Source organism: Pseudochaenichthys georgianus, chromosome 2, assembly GCF_902827115.2.
Source record: "Pseudochaenichthys georgianus chromosome 2, fPseGeo1.2, whole genome shotgun sequence".
NCBI lineage: Eukaryota > Metazoa > Chordata > Actinopteri > Perciformes > Channichthyidae > Pseudochaenichthys > Pseudochaenichthys georgianus.
In genome coordinates, this window is record NC_047504.1 from 11,524,456 (window position 1) to 11,547,234 (window position 22,779).

Sequence of the window (22,779 nt, forward strand, 5' to 3'; positions counted from 1 at the left end):
ATTAAGTGTACAGAGTGGTATCAAAATGATTATCCAAATCTTGGCATTAAGGCGCATAAGTGTATTTTCCAAATTCCCTGAGGTGTTCTTTCCATTTGTTAAGCACCCATTTGAACCCTTTATTCACTTGGAAGTAGGTCAAATATATCGAAAGTAGACAAATTAACCCAACTAACTTACCGAAAGATCATTAAAAGGAGTTCTATTACGTTAAGATGGACATTTCTGACTTTACATGCGATTAAATAGCTTGGTAAGATGGTCATATTTGCAGCTTCATGCCTCACAGTTCAATACATAAGCACATATTCCAGCTCGTCTGTCTGGCTAACGTCTCCCGTCTTCTCCGTAGAAATGATTGTCACCGACCGTGTTCAAACCGCTCCTGCGTCCGCTCATCAAAAACACCATTCAGGAATCTTCTGGTCTTCGATTCCTCAATTCACAGCGAATGTTTTTCCGACCCACCACAAAAGCAACGTGAGAGTGATTTATGTGTCTACTTACCATGTTAATGCGTTCTGGGAAAGAGTTGAATGATATTTTCAATGGCTCTCTGTGGCCAGCGTTAGGAAATGTGTTATTTTTGTTACAATACCTCCTGCAAACAAAGTCTATTTATCTGTGAAGAGACAGAGATTTACAATAATACAGACTACATAGAAATGATGACAGATTTTAACAAACAGATATAAATACATGTATAGTTCATTTGGTTTTGAACACGATAAAGAAATGTTTATGCGTCAGTATTGAGTTTGATTTTATATATTTACCATTTTATTACATTGTAATGTTGTGACTGCAATGGAGAAAAAAATATAAAGGAATATAAATTAATTTTTCCAAATGTGTGTCGCTTTTTTCTTTCCATTTAAATACATTTAATGCAAGTTTATTTTTAACCCTGCTGTTGTCTTCGGGTCAAATCTGACCGATTTACTATTTTCATCAATCATAACTTTTTTGTTTTACATTCGATTGCATTAAGGCTTTATGATATCCTTCACAGTAGACATTTGAACATATACAATTACACACACACATACCTGTATACATCACTTCAGGGGACATTACATTGACTTACATGCATTTCCTGGAGACTTATCCTAACCTTAACCATAACCCACAAATGCTTAACCCTTACCCTTACCAAGTCTTCACCCTAAAATGAATGATTCCCCTCATGGGGACCTCCATTTTGTCCCCATAAGGGAAGCGAGTCCCCACACGTGACTGTAAACAGATTTAGGTCCCCACAAGGATGGTAATGCTAGGCCACACACAGGCTACTCTAGATGTGTTCCCCCCTTATGTGCCCATCCCCCCATGTGAATCACACCTGGCACACAAACACACACAGAACAATTTGATACATTTCCCGCTCTTATGTGCCCCTCCCCCACATGGATCACACCTGGCACACTCAATACATGTTCAGTGTCTGTTCTTTGTATATTTACTGCAGTTCTTCATGTGTGCCAGCAGTCTGATACAATATGTACGGTTTGAAAGGGTGTTGAATGAAATGTGGTGATGATTCATGGTTTTTGTGTTCATGTAAAAGCAGTTAAAACAGGACCGGTCAAATTTGACCGCGAACACCAAAGTAAGGGGGGGGACACGAAAACAATAGGAGGGTTAAAACATATACATAACAATTCTGAAATCCAACCAGCATTATTTATTTTAAATGTCATTAAGCAACAGGAATCCGTTTACATTCGCATAGTGCCATTTTTAAAACAAACTAAAGTGAACACGGGTAAAGAGTGCAAAAAGCAGCTGACATGAAGCATTTAAAAACACAAAATAAATATAATAAAACTGGATGTCTTCCACTTATTCCCGCAGACAAAGGCATACGTACCCGCATATAGTTAAATATTCATGAGCGTTTTACACAAACAGTATATTTAGAGATACATTAGAGCTGCAAGATATCCATTAATTAACAAATAGAAAACAAATAATTGATAATCAATTCACTTTTAAATTCATTTTCATGCTAAAATGGCAGGAAATGCTGTTTCAGTGTCTCTGATATGGAGATTTTCTGCATTTCTCACATTATAAATTGATTTTATTTGGGTTTTATGAACCAAACAAGGCATTAAAAGACAAAAATGTGGACTTTGAGAAAATGAAATCGACATTTTATCACAGTTTTACAAAGTTTTCTAGATATTAAGGATGTGTGAATGAAGAAAATGACCGTGAGTTGCAGACTTAATGGATAAAAGGTTGGAAGCATGCGAGTGGCACTGCACTACAGTATGAGAGTATGGATATTGTTGTAGGTATTGATAATAAATGCCATCCCTTTGCTGTTGAAGGCTCGAAATGAGGCTTTAAATCAATCAATCAATCAATCAATTACAAAAACTCAAATGTGTTCATGTTAACGAAGAACCTTTTTCTTATAATAACCATTTATGACAGAAATCCCTTTTCGAAGATCAATATATCTATCCTCCTTGAAGCATTCATTGTGCATCTTAATAAAAGGATAGTCTTTGGTATCATTTGTATACCTGTTGTATTGAAATCCCCCTCTAACTGTAGCATTTGTTGCCGAATACACTATATTTCAGATTAAAATGTTCAGTTTTGAAGCATGCAGGTATTGAGAAAAGTAACATTTAAGTGATATTAAGATTTCTTCTAGATTCAGTGTAACAAATAAACCGTAACAGTGCACGCAGAGAGACATTAAAAAATAACTGAAACCAGCAGAAAGCATTCAGTCTTCAAGAAAAAGTGATATCAGTGTGATGCACAGTTTACATCTCACATGAGCGACTGGCCCCCCCTGCTGGCAGAACGCAACATTACACATACCAACAACAAAAATAAAACACACCCCAGAAAAATATAAAATAAACCTCTTCAATCCTTTACATTTTCCAAAATGAAGTGATTAATCTCACTGGCCAGTACCAGAACAAATCCTCAATATTTCAGCTAAATAAAATACACATCACAACAAAACGGGCTTTTTGCCACATGTTCAAGTCTATGTAACATTATGGACGTTCAATGACCACAGTAGCATTTCCTACAGCTGTTTTTAAACCAGCAGGCTTTCTACTGTGTGTGTGTGTGTGTGTGTGTGTGTGTGTGTGTGTGTGTGTGTGTGTGTGTGTGTGTGTGTGTGTGTGTGTGTGTGTGTGTACGGGCACATGGACAACACACACAGGGCCGCAGCCTCAGAGCGTAAAGTGCAACATGTTCTGTAAAGTACCTCTAAAAGCGGGAACATGACAGATGTCCGGTTACTCCAACATGGGGTCGTCGTCGTCGTCGTCCACCTGAAGCCTCTGGAAGGGACGAGAGCCTGGAGGGCGACGGGAGCTCAGGTACCTGAAGAGAACTGAAGAGGAAGGAGACCCGTTAGTAAAGTCAGACAGATTCACAAGTTCATTTCATTAATAATATCCCATTTACACCAATTTTAAACCTCCATCTTGACTGATTCAGATAATGAGCTCAAAGCAGAGGAGATAAATTGCTCTGAGTATATTGTGTGAAAGACAAATAAAAAATGATGTGGAGCTGGAGATTATTATTTCTAAGGTGAACATTTCTGGGAAATTTGGTGACTAGTAAAAACAGTTTGTATCAGTCGTATTGCTGTGACCTCAGCTATGTAGCTGCAGTATGCGGACGTGACAATACAAGCAAGAACTTGATAATTCTATAAAATATGACAACTTTATTATTTCACCTTTCTTTATTGATTTTCACTTGTATCAAAACAGAACAGGGCACATGAAAATGCAGATGTGTAATTATACAAACAAATAAAAATGTCATTGCAGCACATACACATAATATATATACATACACATATTCATACACACAGAGATGCACTTAAATAAATTAAATAAAACGAATAAAACAATCCAATAAAATAAACAGTAAATTAAAAGGGAAGGTCGGGGGGGGGGCTTCATGCAGTCAGACTGGCACAGGGGAGTTTGTTAAAATAGTCAAGGAAAGGCTGCCAGAGCTTGTAGTATTTGTTAACACATCCTTCAGCTCCTCCAGCTGCCAATGTGCCATCACACCCCTCGCCCAGTGGGCGTGAGATGGTGGAGTCCGCTCTTTCCATTTGAGGAGGATTAGACGGCGGGCAAGAAGGGTTGCAAACGCAAGTGAGTGTGACTGGCAAGAGGGAGGCGCCCTCAGAGGCTACTCCAAACACAGCTTGTTTGGGACTTAGTGGTGTGTTCTGGCCAAACATCAATGAGAACGTTTCAAATATAGAAGACCAACATGGGGCAATGGACTGACGGGAGAAAAACATGTGCAATCGGGTAGCCATGACACCTCTGGCACGTGGGATGGACATTAGGGTACAGCCTGGCAAGCCGGCTCCTGCACAGATGTAATCGATGGAACACTTTAAATTGAAGTACTCCATGCCTCACACAGACGCAGGATTTATGTATGTCCTCAGTCGCAGACCGCCAGGTTAGTTCTATGCCCATTTCTTATTCCCAGGCACCTCGAAGGTGGTTAAGGGAGGGGCTAGAGATGTCTTAATAATATTATATAGCTTTAAGATATCGCCTCTTTAAGATATAGGCTCTTTAAGATATAGCCTCCCTGACAAGACTCCGTACTCGACCCCATCACAGCCTCTTAGCATGCCTTTCACATCCCTGAAGGCGGCTCTCTGCTTCGCAACTGCTTGGGTGTAGTCGGGGGAAACTCTGATCCTGTCTCCGTGCGACGTTGTCAGATCTGTGGCCGTGGCTGCCTTGCGGAGGATCGCTTCCTTCTCCCGGTAAGAGTGAAATCTCACCACAAAGGCACGCCGTAGGGTGCGATGGGATCTGTCTAGGAGTGGCTCTTTTCTAAGCCCAGCGTTTCCTGGAGTAGTTTAGCTACAAAGTCTGTTGGGTTCTTCCCTGCCTCCCGGCACGGTCTAGAGGGTGCACCTCCTAGACCTCCAGCTCCTCACTCCTGTTAGAGAAGATGTTCATGTCCTTCGTTAGCTGCTGCACGTCTCGTTCCAGAGCGGTAATGAGGTGCGAGTGATCCTTAGCAGCAGTATCCAGGCTCTCGACCCGCTCCTCCAAAGCCTCGGTGCGGCTGCTGACGCGGTCAACGGCGGATCTCAGCTCGTCCCTCAGTTGGCTTATTTCACGTCGTAATTCTTTAGACTGCATCTCGGCGTTGTCATCAATGTTCTTCAGCAGGTCTTCTCTGAGAGATTGAGTGGCCTGTCGAATGGCGGCCTCATCACCTTGTGACTCGCTAGCGGCTAGGGGCCCAGCACCTTTAGCCGGGCTAGCACCATTAGCTTTCGGATCCGGTGCAGCAGACGCCTTTTTGCGTGAGGAAGACGACATATTGAAACTGTCGGGCGGAGGCAAGGAAGAACAGCTTAGATTAAAGTTACTTGACAGTGCGCCCCGCCAACCGAGCCCCCCTGAAATTCAAGGTGTTTTTTGTTTTATAGCAAAAAGTCTAAATAGTGGTTACTTTACAGACTTACCAGTGATAGCAGTGAGCATCAGCAGGACTCCCACCACCAGGCCGATGACCAATGGGACGTCCCAGCAGCTCTCAGCAGCCAATAGGCAGCGAGCGCGGGTCATCGTGCCGTTATTGGGCTGCGGCGGCAGCGACAGCAGTTTGCACATCAGCGGGTAAATGTCCACGCTCTCTAAGCTGCTGATTCGATAACCCTGCCGGAAGCTGGGGCCCGACGCGGCCATGAAGGGGTGCATGCTGGGTAGGGAGTTGTCGTAGCCGTGATCGCCCACTGAGGGAAAAGGAAAGAGAGTTAGAGAAACTAAAGCAGGGTTCAAAATGGGAGGACCATTTTAGTTTTCACTTCACATAGCATTGTAAATGGTATCGTTTTGTTTTATGTATGTCTGACAGTGTGTGAGGAAGAATAGCCAATGCTCAAGCTAGTGCTAATGCGGATCCTAATAAAGAACAAGATGCTCCCTACATCTGGAACCTAGAAATCTATATACCCGTCTACTTGTCCCAAATGTATTCTCTTGGCTTTTTAACAACCGTCTTTAAATGTCCGTTAGTTCCCTCGTGTCAACACGGGCTGTAGATACACTTGCCTCGCCTTTCAAAGCAAACACTTAAAGAGACATACATCTGGGTAGCTCGTCGCCTCGCAGCACGATGGTCCAGCCCTCGTCAGCGATCAATATGATTGGCTGGATGCGGTCATTGTTCCTGTAGTGCAGCCTATCGGGGATGTCGGGTTTCTTATAAGCTTTCATGTGTTCGTGGCACTTATCCAGCAGTTTGAAGACGGCCTCTGGATCTGCACAGCCCAGAGAAAGGGAATTAGTGTGAGCAAACATCTCTAGAATAACATTGGTTATGTTGTCGTCATGTTTAAACCTGCTTCTATCAGATCTCTTGCATCATTGGGTATGTTTAAGCATTATCATCTCCCTTTCAGCTGCTCGGCTCGTTATTGATGAAACTGATCAAATTGTAACGATTGGATGAATTACTTCATGCTTTTTACTTAACAGGCGGTACGTGGTTTGTCCTTTCTGTTATTGTGTTCATGTCTGTCTGGAAGACGTTGCTTTTGTCGGGTACCAGATGGTGCATCTCAAGGGGTTTATCCTAATAAATACATTTCTATATATATATATAGCAGACGTGAACTTGGCTACCTTTCAGTGGGATGATGGCGGTGACGGGAGAGAGGTCCACCAGTGTGTAGTTGTCGGGGTGGAGGCAGCTGTCCAGCTGTATGAGGCGCTGGGCCGAGCACTGCGTCATGCCGTGGTCACTGGTTATCAGGATGTTGACACGGCCCCAGAGCCCGGTCGTCTTCAGCTCAGAGATCAGCAGGCCAATGTTGTCGTCAACCTGATCGCACACACAAAGACACGTCGATAACTGTCTCCGTCCGGATCGTCTGAAGTGAAAGGAGATCTGGGCCAATCGGATTCACACTCAAGTGTCGCTGTAAGGTCATTGGTCGTTCGTATATAGCACAGGGCAGATATGTCAATGAAAAACTTACATCAGAGGCTCCTCCAGTGCAACACAATTAAACAGATACAATAGTGCAAGTAAATACAAATATAAATAGTGCAAGAAGAGTCTATATACAAGTAAATGGAATATGATACATACTGTAATGTTCAACAGTCGTATCGCCTGTGGAATAACAATCAATCCATACATGTTTCCATCCCGCTAATCTGAAGGGAGAACTGATTAACACTCAAGTGTGCCGAGTCACTGTAAGGTCGTTCTTTACATGCATTTCCATATGTCGTGGTATCTTCATCACGATACGTTACAATCGCCTGCTGCCTCCATCCAGCTCCTCTGGGTCAACAGATCTCATAAGACTTCAGGAACCCTTTGTGTCAGAATCAAGTGTGCTTCTTTGAGTGTGTCCCAATGACTGTACCTCCTTCAGGACTTGGCTCATGGCGGTGTCGTTGTCAGGGCCGAAGATGTGCCCCGAGTGGTCCGGTTCTTCCCAGTAGAGCGCTGCAAACATCACTCCTTTGTCCTGAGGGGATTTGGTTTACGGTAAAGCAAGTCAGACGATGGATAATAACCCTTCCAGACGACACGCATTGAACTGCTTTGAAAATGTTATAAATTACACTAATCGGCGAGTTTTATTAAAAAAAAACCTTCCTACCTTTTCGTCCCCTAACATCCACTTTGTCACGTTCCCCACCCGCTGCTTGAAGGTCACTTGAGGGTTGTAGGCATAGAAGTGTGTCGCTGTGCGGTTTCCAATAGTCACGTCGGAGCCGGGCCACATCATGGCCGCCGTCTTGTACCCGGAGTCCAGTGCTGAGATCCAGAGGGGCCGAGCCTCGTTCCACCACATGGGGTTGGAGTCGTTGTAGATGTGGAAGTGCTCGTGGCTGACGGGGTCGTACATGTTACTGGCCAGGATACCGTGGGACTCGGCGTACAGCCCCGTCACCTGGAGAGGAAAGCAAAGACCATTACTATAATGCTTTTGTTATGATCCTATAATTCACTGTTGTTGGGAAAATACTGAGTGTCCTCTTCCAACGTCAGAGTAGCATGCTACAAAGGTATCAACTGTAGCTGTGAACATGACAGGATGTGTGATGACCTGGAAGAGCATCAGGACTGTTTGAGGCAGATGATAGCTATGTGGTTAACATGATGACTCAGCCTCTATGGAGAGAGACATCAAGCATGCTCATTTCTGACGTGGAGCTAATCTGAAGTAAACATTGAGACTGCTTTCTATTCCTCCATCTTGTGACTGTGTGACTCCCTCTCTTGGATATCAGCATGTGAAGGACACTGCTCAGGAACTAGCTGATGCTCTGTATGTGATGACTGGAGAGGATCACAGATACATGGATCCTGAGGCTGAAGCTCAAGCCGGGGACGAGTGAGACAACTGTTATGCTATTTTATTTGTATTTCATCAACTATTTGATATTAAAGTCTTTCTCATAATTGGTTTAAGTGTGTACTTGATTGATAAAAAGCACATATGAAAGTGCATCTTTATCTCTGACAGAAAATGTTCACGACACAAAAAGCACAACAGCAGCGGGGTTACCAGGCTGTAGTGATTGGGGAAGGTCTTGGTGATGAAGACGTTGGTGAGCTGCTCCACCAGGACCCCTTGGCTGTACAGGAGCTTCAGGTTGGGCATGGGGAACCTCCGCAGGTAGTCCGCTCTGAAACCATCGAAAGACACCAGCAGCAGCTGGGGAGGACTCGGCTGCTCCGCGATGGTCTCTGTGGCGAAGGCTCCGACAGCCAGGACGCCCAGAAGTATCTTTAGTAACATCCTGAAAAGAAGAAAATAGTTATTTCAACTGGACATGGCGTGTTGACGATTCCTGTGAAGGGTTCTAGCAGAAAGCGGGATGTAATCCTGTTTGGAAGCAGTTCAAAAATGAACACAAGAGACAGGCATTTCTTTTCAAATCTGTAATGGAATTGGGATGTGACATAAGCGGAAATCCTGTTCCTTATCACCTTCCACCCAGAAGCCTCTGTAACAGATCTGTCACTGAATGTGCTCTGTCAAGAAATACAAGATGTGGAAAGTGCACTTCACATCGCTCAACTGTCTTCAAGGACTCACAGGATGTAGATATAAGTGGCTACGGTTTACTAATACCCGATTGTTGGCATATATCCTGATTCACGATGTGTTGTGGAAGTGAGTCGTTTACTATAGTCCAAAATAGGTGATATGTGCGTAGAGGAGGAACTGGTTCAAACAGGTGCTCGTCGTTGAGTGTGTGAGGAGGAAGATGTGTGTTTTATGGGCTTCATGGAAAAGTGCGGTTTTGCAAATTTCTGTTGTTTGAGTGTTTTTCAAAATGGAGTGGAAACAACCTCTGCCACGCTTCTTGTCCAAGATCAACCTAATGTTCTTATTTACTTTGTGAATTCAGGGAGTTAAGTCATTGTGTAAGCAAAGACTTAACCCTTTCAGATCAAAGCTCCATGACATTAGAGCAAAGGCAACAAAAATGTGATGGACTCCAAGAGAGAGATTGACTCTGATAGTCTCTCTATTTGATTAAGCACATTTGAGACTTTGGTCTGTCCCTTCTGGTTCAAAGTGAGGAAGAAATCAATTCAATAAGACGCACAAGAAAAGCCGTTATCTTGTCTGTTGCATGTTTTAAAAAGGAGTTTTAAACTGTGCACTTCACATGCGTTTTTCTTTGCTTATATGCTATTGTATGTTTTCTTTTAATGCCAACAACCTGCAGATGGAAATGAGCGTCTATGGCTAGATCTGACACATGTAGACGATGCACTCGTGTTAATTAATGAGCATTGTCCCTTCTTAAATAACCAAATACAAAATTAATATTAATTTCTTATCTTGAGTTTTTTACTAAGTTAATTAGTCGCATCAATGCATTTGACAAGTAGAGGAGTCAGCCCATACGTTGGTAAATGAGAGACACACCTTATTTGAAAGAAATGCTATGCGTCACACATTCTTCTGCAATTATATATAACTAAAGGTGGAAGAAGTAGTCTAGTCTAGTATTTGTTTCTTAAGTACAATTCCTGCATTCAAAGTCAAAGTCCTCCTTATGCGCAATGGCCCATTTAAGAACGACATATATTGAGTTATTATTATCATTATTTATGTATTGGATATCTTAACCTATACATATATGTCAAAGTGTATTTAATAATTAAGTTAGCTAATTTTCTGAAGCTAAAAAGTGACTAGTTACAAAAAGCTGTTAATTAAGTGGAGTAAAAAAGTACAATATTAGCTTCTTAAATGTAGTGGAGTAAAAGTACAGGGTAGCTTAAACTAAGAATACTCAGGTTAAGTACAAGTACCTCAACATTGTGCTTGAGTTTAATACTTGAATACATTTACATTTCCAACAATGCAAATAACGACAACCAGGAAGTCCCCTTGGTTGATAAAAAAAGTACAGAAGAAATACCCCTTATAATAATAATAATAAATACTTAGAATAGTGAATTGAATACAGAATGTAAATTGTATTATTAGCAAAGACATGGTTAGCCTCTGGTATCGCATCATATAATGTAAATATCTATATTTATATACGTTAGCATTTTAACATCGTAGGCTACACACAACAAAAAGATAGCAGCGTGTTTAATAGTCTTACCTGTCACAGGATGTACGGGCTCTTGTCCTCCACACAGTATGGTTGAGTAACTTTTCTTTTCGAGTCTATTTTGGCAGCAACATTACTGGACTTCCCCAAAAATACATGCTAACTGTTAGCTAAAAAGTATTTCCACCATGTCACAACAACACATTTCAAAATAAATTCTTCCCTAAAACGCCTTCAAATAATGACTATTTCTCATTTATAGTTACAATTTATATATACATGGTAACTTAATTGGTATTTTATGAGCAATTTAAACCCATTTATGTATAAATATATTTGGATTTAATCTATTAAAAAAATGCAAGGCTTTTGTTTTGAAGTACTAACTGCATACCTTTGCTCTTGTCGCTGCCAGCTTGACGTAACCATTAACGGACGCTTTAACAAGATTGACAGTTAAAGCAGCGAATCAGCGATCAGAATAGGGGGCGGGACATGATTGAGCAGATTGTTGGATGTACGCAGGATGTGGTTGCATGGAAAGTTAGAGGCTGTTGTACTTTTAAATCTTTAAAAGTTATAAAAGTTGAAGTAGGATTATAATAGCCTGTAGTTATTAGTACAATTACCGAAAGTACCTAAATTAGAAATGCATAACCAGACATATACAATATACCCGCATTAGCAATACACTGCTGCATTGCTTGTAATGGCAAACAACAATGGGTCCGTGTGTTTATTGCTTGTCTATGGAGCATGACATTTGTATAAATAAATATATAAATAAAAGGCATAAATAACAATATAAATAAATAAATACAGGAAAAAACTAATGAAAAGAACACTACTTTGACGTTAGCTTGTCTACATAGTCGAGTTTAGCAAATGTATAAAGTTACCTTACTAACAAACTAAATATCTAACTTCTACCTATGACCTTATTTTTACCAATCTCACAGAAAAGCCGTTTGTTCCCACAGAAAATTGCTATCAGAAACAATGCCTGACGTGTTTTGGACGTAATCTCGTCTTTGTTTACATTAGCAAGCCTCGCTAACACTCAGAGCTAACCTGTACTGGAGAGCACGTGTTTAAAAAGCAGGAAATAAAAAAAAGGAACTCACCTTGTGATAAACCCGCAATTGGTTTTTACAGTATTACGGCTTCTACAGATGACATTTTTGTATGGATTTTTTGTCAAAGCACTTAAGATATTCATTGCTATCGGGATCAGTGCTGGAATTGGGCCGGTACTCACCGGTACGCAGTACCGGCACTTCTGGTTCTGACCCATGGAGTACCGGCACTTCTTGCTCAGTACCGGCATGCTGGCGGTACTCCGGTACTCATGCACCGTGCCAGTACTCAACACTCTCCCGCCGTTCTTATTTTACATCCATATATATATATACAGCCGCCCGGTACTCAGTAGATGCGTCATGAGGTGCCGAACGGACATTCTCATCACTCTAACCGCTGGAGTTTCACAGCGGCTGTTTACTCCTGTCATTCAAACAGAACGTGCTGGAGAGGGGGCGGGGCTTATCTTCTCCATGTAAATACTGTGGTGGAAACGACTATGTCAAAATGAACCTATTTGACCGTGATGTAATAGTAATACACGTTTCAAAATAATAATAATAATAATGCCGAAGTAACAACATACTGAAAAATGTTAGTAAAACCATGTTTTAATGCTTTACAATTTACATACCTAGATGCACGTGTGTTGTGTTTATGCAGTGCAACTCCCACCCAGTGGGTGGCTATGTAGAGTGATAGAACAGAGCAGGCACGCCCCCGAGAGAAGGAAAGCAAGTCACGTCACAAATTAGCATTTCTAAAATGTTAGCGTGGATTAATAAAAGTGCAAAAAGACAGCGGTTGTCGCCGGAAGAAACTTCAAATACAGAGAATGCTGTGCCTGTGTTGGAAATTGTGTCTGATGGGGAGCTTTCTTTGGTTGATCCTCCTGCTCCAAGTTCTAGTGCATTAGCATTAGCACTAGCTCCGCCGCCTCCTCCAGAGCCTCTAACGTTAGCTGCTGCTGGCGCAACTGCCACCACCAACACCGGGCAAAGCGATGCACCTGACTGCTGGACAACGGACCAGGTGCAATATTTTTGCAAGACCAATGCATGGCTCCTTCTTAAAGATAAGAAGCTAGGATGTCGGATATGCAGAGATGTCAAATCTTTGGGAATATACACTGGACAAGGACTGAAACTGTCAACTGAATGGGGTGAGTGTGCAGTGTCTCATTTCGGTGTTGACAAGGGCAAACAACAAGCTAGCCTGAGAAAAAAAGAACATAAAGAATCACAAGCCCATGTAAAAGCTGCTGACATCCTTACATCTGCTTCACGTGAAACTATTCAACATCAAGTGCAGTCTATGCATAAATCTGAATTAGACACCACTATCAGAGTTTTTCGAACGGCATATAAAATTGGCTAACATAGCCGGCCATTCACAGACATGCCAATTGATTTGAATGTACAGAAACTGAATGGGCTGAACGTGGGCAGGGTTTTGCACTCCAATAAAACCTGTGGCGAAATCATCGACCACATAGCTCATGAGCTGAAGAAAAAAATGGCAAAAGACATTACAGAAAACCAAAGAAAACTCTGTGTTTTGGTCGATGAATCTACCACTATTAGTGGTAAAACGGTGCTTGTTGTGTGTCTACGCTCAGCATTAGCTGATGCTGAGCCCGAAACGTTTTTTTGGGGGCTGATCGAGTTGGATGGAACAACGGCTGATGACATCACAAAGGCGTTAATGGAGTGTCTTGGAAGAGATTTTAACGAGGACTTTTTAGGTCAGTGTTTCGTTTCTTTTGCATGTGATGGGGCTTCAGTCATGCTAGGGAAGAGAACAGGCGTTGCTACCCAGTTGTGTAGTAAATTCCCAAGCCTGTTTGTGTGGCACTGCTCCAATCATCGTCTAGAGCTGGCAGTTGGGGATGTGGTCAAGGAGGTCTCAGGGCTCAATCATTTCCAGATATTTTTTGACAAACTCTATTCCTTGTTCCATGCCTCCCCCAAAAATCAGAAGCAGTTAGCGCAGTGTGCGCAAGCAGTCGGACAGCGTCTCCTGGTGATAGGGCGTGTTTTGTCCATCCGCTGGGTGGCTTCAAGTGAAAGGAGCGTCAGAGCAATCTGGGAAAACTACCGAGTGCTTCATGATCACTTCACAAATGCTGCAAACGACACGAGCAGGGATTCCAGAGACAGAGCAAAGTACAAGGGCCTGGATGATGTGCTCACATCTGCAACGTTTGTCAGCAATCTGGGACTGATGTACGATGCGCTCACAGAGCTCAGCGACCTCTCTCGGCAACTCCAAAAAAGAGAGATGACACTGCCTACAGCAGATAGGCTCTTAACTCGAGAAATACGAGTTTTTGAATCCATGGTCACCATGCCTGGCCCACACATGACTACAGTTCATACAGCTCTAGCTGAGAAGTCCTTCAAGGGTGTTGCCCTGCCCCTGCGTGAGAATGGCAGGCTTGTACAGATTCATGCAGGTCCACAGTATGGTAGAGAATCTGAGACACAGAATGACTTCCACAACCTCCTCTCATGTCAGCACAAGAGAAATCCCATTACATGGCCGGGAGGCCCGGGACAATCAGCTAATCCAGGACATGAAAGTTATCCATCCTGGAAGTTGGCCTGAAGAGGAGTTAGACGTACAGTATGGGGACGTAGAGGTGCTACGTTTGTGCGAAGTGCTGAAAGTGGACAGAAGAGAGACTGTTCAGGGCTTTCGCGAATACAAGGAAACCAGGGCATCCCGTACACCTGCTGCCATGGAGCCTCTACTGAAAGCAGTCCGAACCATCGCTGTCTCCACTAGTGAGTGTGAGCGGGCATTCAGCTGCATGAACGATATCCTTACTGCAAAAAGGAATGCTCTCTGTCAGCCGACTGTCCAGCCTGGTTTTCATTACATGTAATGGACCATCACTAGGACAGTTCAATCCGGAACAGTATGTGAGGTCCTGGCTGGCAAAGGGAAGGAGAAGTGCTGATGAAAGAGCCTGTCCAGCTCCAGCCCCTGATACTGATGTCCCCAAGGCCTTCTGGAGCCTTTTCTAACAATGTGAAGTATATTGCAAAGCAGCTCACCCAGTGAGAAGACTTTTGGCATAATGTGCCGATTTGTACAGATCCTGGAGATAGAAGGACTTCAGACCAACCAGGGAGTTATCTGATCAGCTTGGTGTTCAATGTAACTCTTTACCATGGCTCAGACTTTGTTACTTGCAGTTACAGTTTCTCATTTTAGATTGTGCACATTTTGCATTTGTTTTTACATGTTCTTTGTTCATGCTCTTTATCATTTTTCTGAGTTGGAAAGTTAGATTGCATCATAGTTTACTTTATACATATTTGTATTCTTCAGTGGTGAAGTATATTGCAAAGCAGCTCAGCCATGTGAGAAGACTTTTGGCACTTTTTCGTTTTCTGAGTTGGAAAGTTAGAATGCATTCAAAATGTACAGAAATACTTAATTTTGTTAAAGCTTTTTATAAAAAATGCTTCTGACCAGAGCTTTGTTTCCTTGTCATTAATGTTGAACACCACCAGAGGGGCTCTCACCTGAAAGGTCTCTGCTTCATGTGTCTTCAGCAGAAGATCTAGACTTTGATTGCTATATTTTCAGTTAATATTGACCTTACTGAGCTTTAGCCATATCCGCTGCCTATCATAAAAAATGTTAAGTACAGTGAACCTTTCTAAAATATACAGTAGTAAAGAGACAAACCCACCAGCATTATAGTAGCCACATTCTTGTTTGTGGGCTGTATATATAAAATTGACTTGAAAAAGTTGCTGATTTTAGAGTACTGGCACCTTTTTCATTCCAATTCAAGCACTGATCGGGATGTTAAGAGCATTCCATGGAATATAACAAAAAGTGTATCTCGAGCCGGTTTCTGAAACGTACCTACCCCACCTTTAATGTGTAACACTTATCTAATGCATTTTAACTTGTTTGCTACGATTAGCATCGTTAGCACAGATGTAGCTTCCACTCGCTCAAATGCTAACCCACGTCTAAACATTAATTAACAATAGCTGAATAAAAACACCAGAAACATATGAATAAAGTACTCGAATTTGATTTACCGAAGATACAACATTCGTGAACGGTCTGTTTTAACCGCAGAGCCGTCCGGTAATTTGCATGAACAATAATCCACAAGGCTCACAGTCACACAACAAACACGGCCGAGTTCAAGTTGTGTTCCCTGGATAAGCTTAGAAGGCAGAGCCCCTGTAGAGCATCCTGTGTAGAGTTTTTACCAAAAAGTTCTATTTTGGTTTCATCTGACCATATGACATTCTCCCAATCCTCTTCTGGATCACCTAAATGCTCTCTAGCACACTTCAGACGGGCCTGGACATGTACTGGCTTAAGCAGGGGGACACGTCTGGCACTGCAGGATGTGAGTCCCTGGCGGCGTAGTGTGTTACTTTGGTCCCAGCTCTCTGCAGGTCATGGACTCGGTCCCCCCGTGTGGTTCTGGGATCTTTGCTCACCGTTCTTGTGATCATTTTGACCCCACAGGGTGAGATCTTGCGTGGAGCCCCAGATCGAGGGAGATTATCAGTGGTCTTGTATGTCTTCCATTTTCTAATAATTGTTCCCACAGTTGATTTCTTCACACCAAGCTGCTTACCTATTGCAGATGCAGTCTTCCCAGCCTGGTGCAGGTCTACCATTTTGTTTCTGGTGTCCTTTGACAGCTCTGCCAGAAATGATCACACTCTGAGTCCTGCAACCCTATATTACAGATATTTAATAATGTGTGTACTGTTTTATTCTCAACTTTTATTTATTCATTCATTATTTTATTTCCGTATTTATTTATTTATTCATTCATAGTTATTTTTGTATTTATACTTATGTCACGTTCCGTCCTCCATAAATAAAGTCACATTACCTTATAAGAATTGAACTCATAACCTTAAAGCTTACAACGAGGCCTTAAAGACACATTTTTGGTGTATTTGATTTCATAATTTTCAATCGATCGATCAACAACTTTATTAATCCAGAACACAGGCAGGAACATACAGGAAGAAAACACACAGACACACCCGGAGCACAGATGTGGATCATCCCAATTTACACTATAAATAGTTCATAGCATCACAATAATAAATAAATAATCAAGTTACAAGCCTTTCAATAATTTAAAAGTTTGAGTGCAGAAGAGATGAATGATTTAGAAAAGCGATTAGTCCTTTCAGCAGAGCATATCTTCGCCCTGATGGCAACAGACACAATTCATGTGAGAGAACATGACGCAGAATCTTTTGTTCTCAAGGGGCTTTCACCTGGTTAAATAAAGGCTACAAACAAACAAACAAACAACAATGCTGTTCAGGCTGTCGGAGCGTCCACACTACAGCTCCAAAAATAGCTTGGAGCTGGGCGTGTCTGGAGCTTGGGGATTTTATTCAAGCAACACGACCAACAACCAATCACATGGATCTCCCGCCCCCGACATACAAAGCAGGATTTTATGGGAGCAATATATATATAAACTCCCCAAACAGGCGAAAACCTACCAGTTTCCCCCACTGTCTCTGCCGCCTCCCTCCATGCCTGGCTCCTCCGGTTTGTATCCCGGTAGGTGAAGAGGGTCTGGTCAAACAAAACCGGGTGGTTGCTACGGCGATAGTTAGTTTCTCCTCCGACTTTTTTTGAAATATACAAATGAACGGCGGGATATCTCTCCCAGCTTAGACGCGGTTTGATTGGCTACAGCTTCAGCTGTCAGATTTTGGGAAACGGGATTTGATTGGCTGGCGCTGGCTACTCCGGCGTCAGAAGTTGAACATTGTTCAACTTCTGTCGCCGGAGACGCCTGAGACGGACCGCTCTGCTACCCACAATTCAGTTCGGCGAAAAAGCGAGGCTACGCGACGTCACCCCATTGAAAGTGAATGGGCAGATTGGAGCTTTCGACGCTGTAGTGTAGACGGGCCGTCAGGACTCAGAGAGACACGAGGAGAGTTGGAGCTTTGATGTAAAACACTGGTAGTTTATCACAAGTCACCGCAGCAAAAGGTTCTGACTGCACGGGTGGGTTGTCAATTGTCATGTCAATTCTGCCTCTCTCTCTCGACAGACCTTTTAAATAGTTTACAGAGAGTTACTCAGCATATTGGGGGAGGCGTAAACATCTGTGGAGCTACAGGAGATATCCCCCATCTAGAAATACTCAATCACTTGTCAGTGGTGTTTAGAAGCCAGCGTTCTCACAGTCGTAAACCCCCCTATCAGGCCATAACACTGACGCTTAAGTGCTGGAGCACATTCCTGAAAGGAGAGAACAGAATATTGGTTGGTTATTAACGTCAACAGGCAATAAGGTTAAATATCTAGGAGTAAAGACAGAATTATTCCCTCACAGCTATGGAACCGGCAGATAAAAGAAAAGTATTTGTATGATATGACAATTTCTACCTTGTCGTTGAGTATGATGCTGAGGAACATCCTTGTGACGTCTACAATCAATGATCAATTCCTGGGTTTTGGAGACATTTGAATTTGGATCGTTGGCTTTAAAAGAATCCCCGTACAACCTGGGGTCCGCTCAGACGTAGATTAAACATTAGCGTAAACCAAATTGCATGAGAAAAACACACATTTGGAAACTGCTTTTATTCAGTGTTTTTAAAGGACTATCCCTGTATGTATGTGGGCGGCTGTGGCGCAGTGGGTAGTGTGTTGGTGCTCGGATCAAGAGAGCACAGGTTCAAACCCCACTGCAGTGCTCCTGTGGGGATTGTCCACAGTGTTGAATGTGTGTTAGTCGCTTTGGATAAAAGTAAATGTAATGCTGTGAAGTGGAAACAAATATCAAACCAGAGTCCGAGCCTTTTGTCACAGAAAAAAGGTTTATTAAAAATAAAGTTATATCCCTCTTACTCGTCAAGACTGTTGAAACCAAACAAAAAAAACCCGTTCGCTGCTTGGACCTCAATCATCTCAGATTCATAAGCAAGGATTGATAAACGTCCGTTTGACTTTACAATGGAGACATTCGATGCCAAGGTTAACAAAGACAGATATGGTGAAGAAACCAGTTTGTTCTCATTGATAATCTGATCAATAACAGCATGCTTTGAATAACAGGAAGTAAATAAGGCTGCAACAACAAACGTGTACCCGGCTTTTCTTTTCTTGTACAAATAACTAAACCCATTGATTTCAACTCATAGCATGGACTGCATTCAACCATCCTTACTCTATCAAATCCAATATATACTCTGCTTATATTCTCTTATCGTCAGCAGACCCACCAAGCTGGCTTTGGTCCATAACAGGGATTTGTTGACAGCAAGTAAAGTGTAGAATATATGAAGCTGTATCCTGTAAATGAAAGGATAACATCACTGTTGTTATGTGAAGGAAGTCACGTGCATAAAGTAATCGGTTTAAGATAAAACATGTCGCTGCAGTAATCTGATTACTCACTAGTTTATGCGTGGTCATGTAAAGAGGAAAAATAATGGATGTTTCTAATAACTGTCATCTGATTACCGTCAAACAAGTCAATCCACTGACAGGCTTGAATGTTGTCTAAGCTTAATAGGTGTTCCTGCTACTTCTGGGAATCGCTTTACGGGCTGATTCAATGGAGTGATTTGACCAGTAATATATTAATATTAGATACAAAAGTGAACAATAAAAGTGAGAAAGAAAATCTGTGGAGATGTGGGAGTGAAGGCGGCGTCACGAGTGTGTGTGTTTTCTTTTTCAGACAGCCGCTGATCATCAACCAGAGACTGAAGCATGAAAAGGCACGTCATCATGTTCTTTGAAAAGTTGGCGGGCAGATCAGTGACCTGTTTATAAAAGTAAAAAAAAGAGAAGTGGATTCAGTCCGAGCGCACACGGACTGAATCCACTCGTGTGTAAACAAGAAAAAAAACTGAGATTGGAAATCAAAGCACAAATTGTGTGAGGTTGCCGTGACGATACAACGAGGAGCGCGAGTCCACTGCAAGCCAGCGTAATACACATGCTCGCTAAATCGCAGAAAGTGCAATACTCTGTAAAGTCAAAGAAAATATGTGATTGTAGTTTTATGGTTTTGCAGAGAAGTCCTGGTATTACAGACTTAATCAAAAATCCTTGTTTGGTTCAAATATATATATCGAAATAATGTTTTTCAGCCCTATTTTAATCCTAACGCAAGTTTTTAGAGCTTTAAGGAATAAAATATCATTAACATTTTCTATAAAACACAAAATCCATGATGAAATAACCGGCCTCACCGACAAGTTGAATGTGTATTCGTATAGAAAATGTAAAAGAAATATCTTAGAATTTAGTTTCGAATCTGAGCAGCAGCGGACAAAGCCCCCTCCTCTCGAACATACTTGCCGATAAGCAAGCGTTACTTTTAAATGACTCTCCATAAATAAAACTATAAAAAGAAAAAAGAACGTCACCCACCTCCGATAAATAAAAAAACTGAGATTTCCAGCAAAACACAGCAATAAAGATCTGTATACAAAATAAATAAAAAAGCGAACTCATATGAACAATATACAGTGTTACTAATATCTCGCTAAACCTCTGCCAATAGCCTACCGTAGTGCATGTTTCCATTCACCACAACAACTACCAATTTGGACTTCTGTCTTCATTTTTTCTTCGCAAATCTGCACGAGGCGAATTGGGATCCTAGCGAACACAAACGAGGAGATGCGAGGTTTTTGCGTTGGCGTGTTTTTGGATTTCACAGGAAGATGGAGATGAGCTGTTGCACGACACCGACAGATTCCTCTGCCAGTTGCGGAGTGCTTGTTACACATTCGGTTGATTCCTCGTCTACGACAAAACACCATAAACACGTCAGCTTCCGCTCTAGAGAATCCCCGTCCCTCGGTGTGTGTGTGTGTGTGTGTAGTACCGCATGATGTGCTGAAATATTACTGGCCTCTTAGAAGCACACACACACTTTTAAATAAAACGATATCCTTTTAAACAAGTGTGCAAATGAAATGAGACTATTCGAATTGAGGGAGCGACCGCGCCCGTGTCAGACCCTCGGGCTGGGCGATACATCCACGTTCTATCGAGATAAAGACCAACGACTGTCTTGTATTTTGGGTATCCTGGTTTCAAAGGCGAAGATGATTGAGGCTGTTCTATTATTTACCTCGTCATTAATTCTGTGAAAGCAACCCAACAATATTGTCGCCCAGCCCTAGCTGACACACACGTTCCTGTCTATAAGGGGATATGAGGCCTTCTTTTAAGTCTCGGGGTATGCGTCAGGAAATTAAACCTCCAGGATAAAAATCTAGATATCTACAATAAATCACGTGTTTATCCAGAAGAGAGGTTACAGTGTAAAACTGGTTCTTCTTTAGCCGCCGTCTGTTAGCCTCCCCATGTCAGTGTGTGTGTAAATGTGTGTGTGGAGGGGATTTGGGCCTTCAGGCATGCTGTCCAGTGCAAACCTACCTAGAGAGTAAAGAGTTTGGGGGGTTTATGGAGGGGTTGGAGCGTCCTCGCTGCAGACAGACGGGCAGCAGTCTCTGATATGTGCCGTCTGCAGGGGAGCGGTAATAAAACTCCCTTTCTTGATTCAAGTATTTTCACAGCGCCTCCTCCAGGACTCGGGGAATCGGCTGCTTCGCTCCCAGCAGCGCGGGAAACAATAAATATGATGAATGTTCAGCTTCTCCCAAAATAAAAGTCTGGTGTGTGTGTTTGATGGATGTATCAGACACACACACTCACAAGCTGCCCCCTCTCCCCCTCCGTCAGAGTGTGTGTTGGTGCTATAGGCATGTTTTGCACAGCGCCACCTGGCCCTTCATGTAGTCGCGGCAGGGGCAGATGCGGTGCAGCGAGCTGTGAGAGCCGGCGCAGCTGAACAGCAGCAGGTCGGACTGGAAGATGCAGTGACGCCGCGTCTTGCCGTACGCCGGGACCAACGTGTCCGCACTCGACTCCACCGTCTGACAGTCCAACCCGAACCTGAGGCACACGGCATCCAAAGTCAACTAAAGTACACTATCGATGCTGAATTATCACTCAAAATGTGTTAGTTTCAATCATTGCTTTGCATACAGTAAGTAGATGGATTGGCAGTGTGCATATATTAATATTGACATAATATAAATGTCTGTACAATTTGAATAAGAAACACAAATGTTCTTCAGCATCAGCCATAAGCCTTGACCCATGCATTGCAGTGTAACAGCGCTCTCCAGTGGTTTCAACCTGACACTGCTGCTTATTTAAACTGGATTATATTCTGTATGCATGAATTCAATCGTGTGCATCCGGGTTTCAGACTTTTTTTTATGACACTCAAAGGTAATTCAAGACCAATTTTACATGTGTGTGTGTGTGTGTGTGTGTGTGTGTGTGTGTGTGTGTGTGTGTGTGTGTCCCACCTGGCGAGGTCCGTGTCCTTGTTGAGGTGCTGGAAGAAGGAGGGCTCACAGATGAGCTGCTCCTCCTGACAGACCTGCTTACAGGATCGACCCGGCTCTGCCAGCTTCACCTGCAGCGCGCTGAGCGGGGGCCACATCACCTGGCCGTGGCAGAAGTCCTGAGAGACGCAGAACGTTGAAATATCATTAATGTCAGACCTATTTTTTGTGACATTGTGAAACACAGAAAGCATACATACCTCACATGTACAGTAAAGGGAGTAAAAGAGACCATTCTACCAGGGTCAACAATACCCAAAAAACAACATTGAAATAAAATTAAATAATAATAATAACAACAAAATCAACATATACAAGACATTCTAAGGCATTACGCTACTCGACATGCTGTGTGCAACTAAGCGTCTTCGAGCACTGGGAAAAGCACTATAACAATTGAATGTATTATTATTATTTTAGTAGGCTTTGATCATGTGACATAAATCAGTTCTCAGTGTGTGTGTGTGTGTGTGTGTGTGTGTGTGTGTGTGTGTGTGTGTGTGTGTGTGTGTGTGTGTGTGTGCGTGTGTGTGTGAAGAATACCTGGTTCTGGATGAAGGCGTTGACTCTCTGCAGCATCCCCTCACAGGTGAACTCATAGGGCAGGTAGGGCTCGATCTGAACACACACACAGAGAGAGAGGTGTGTGAGGAGTAGGAACACACACACACACACACACACACACACACACACACACACAC

At 42.6% G+C, this 22,779-nt stretch overlaps 2 protein-coding genes across 3 annotated transcripts in view; both read right to left on the reverse strand.

Moving 5' to 3' along the window:
* Window positions 1-1,661: 1,661 nt before the first annotated feature.
* On the reverse strand, window positions 1,662-10,763 carry enpp4 (ectonucleotide pyrophosphatase/phosphodiesterase 4). Of its 2 annotated transcripts, none has more exons than XM_034101807.2 (8): window positions 10,641-10,762; window positions 8,573-8,807; window positions 7,661-7,954; window positions 7,421-7,525; window positions 6,669-6,867; window positions 6,131-6,304; window positions 5,507-5,776; window positions 1,662-3,373 (listed from the first exon to the last, which is right to left on the reverse strand). In XM_034101807.2, exons 2-8 carry the CDS (start codon window positions 8,804-8,806, stop codon window positions 3,276-3,278), a joined length of 1,374 nt encoding a protein of 457 aa, XP_033957698.1. In that variant the 5' UTR covers window position 8,807; window positions 10,641-10,762; the 3' UTR covers window positions 1,662-3,275. The 2 variants fall into 2 exon arrangements, with proteins under 2 accessions (XP_033957698.1, XP_033957706.1); XM_034101815.2 differs by lacking the exon at window positions 1,662-3,373 and adding an exon at window positions 3,745-5,367 and having other exon boundaries at window positions 10,641-10,763.
* Window positions 10,764-18,496: 7,733 nt separating this feature from the next.
* The window catches only part of mgat5 (alpha-1,6-mannosylglycoprotein 6-beta-N-acetylglucosaminyltransferase), an 81,988-nt gene continuing 77,705 nt past the window's right edge, over window positions 18,497-22,779 (reverse strand). Inside the window, 3 exon segments of the mRNA XM_034096099.2 lie at window positions 18,497-21,617; window positions 22,040-22,197; window positions 22,622-22,696. Coding sequence (XP_033951990.1) covers window positions 21,419-21,617; window positions 22,040-22,197; window positions 22,622-22,696 — 432 coding nt within the window. The 3' untranslated portion in view covers window positions 18,497-21,418.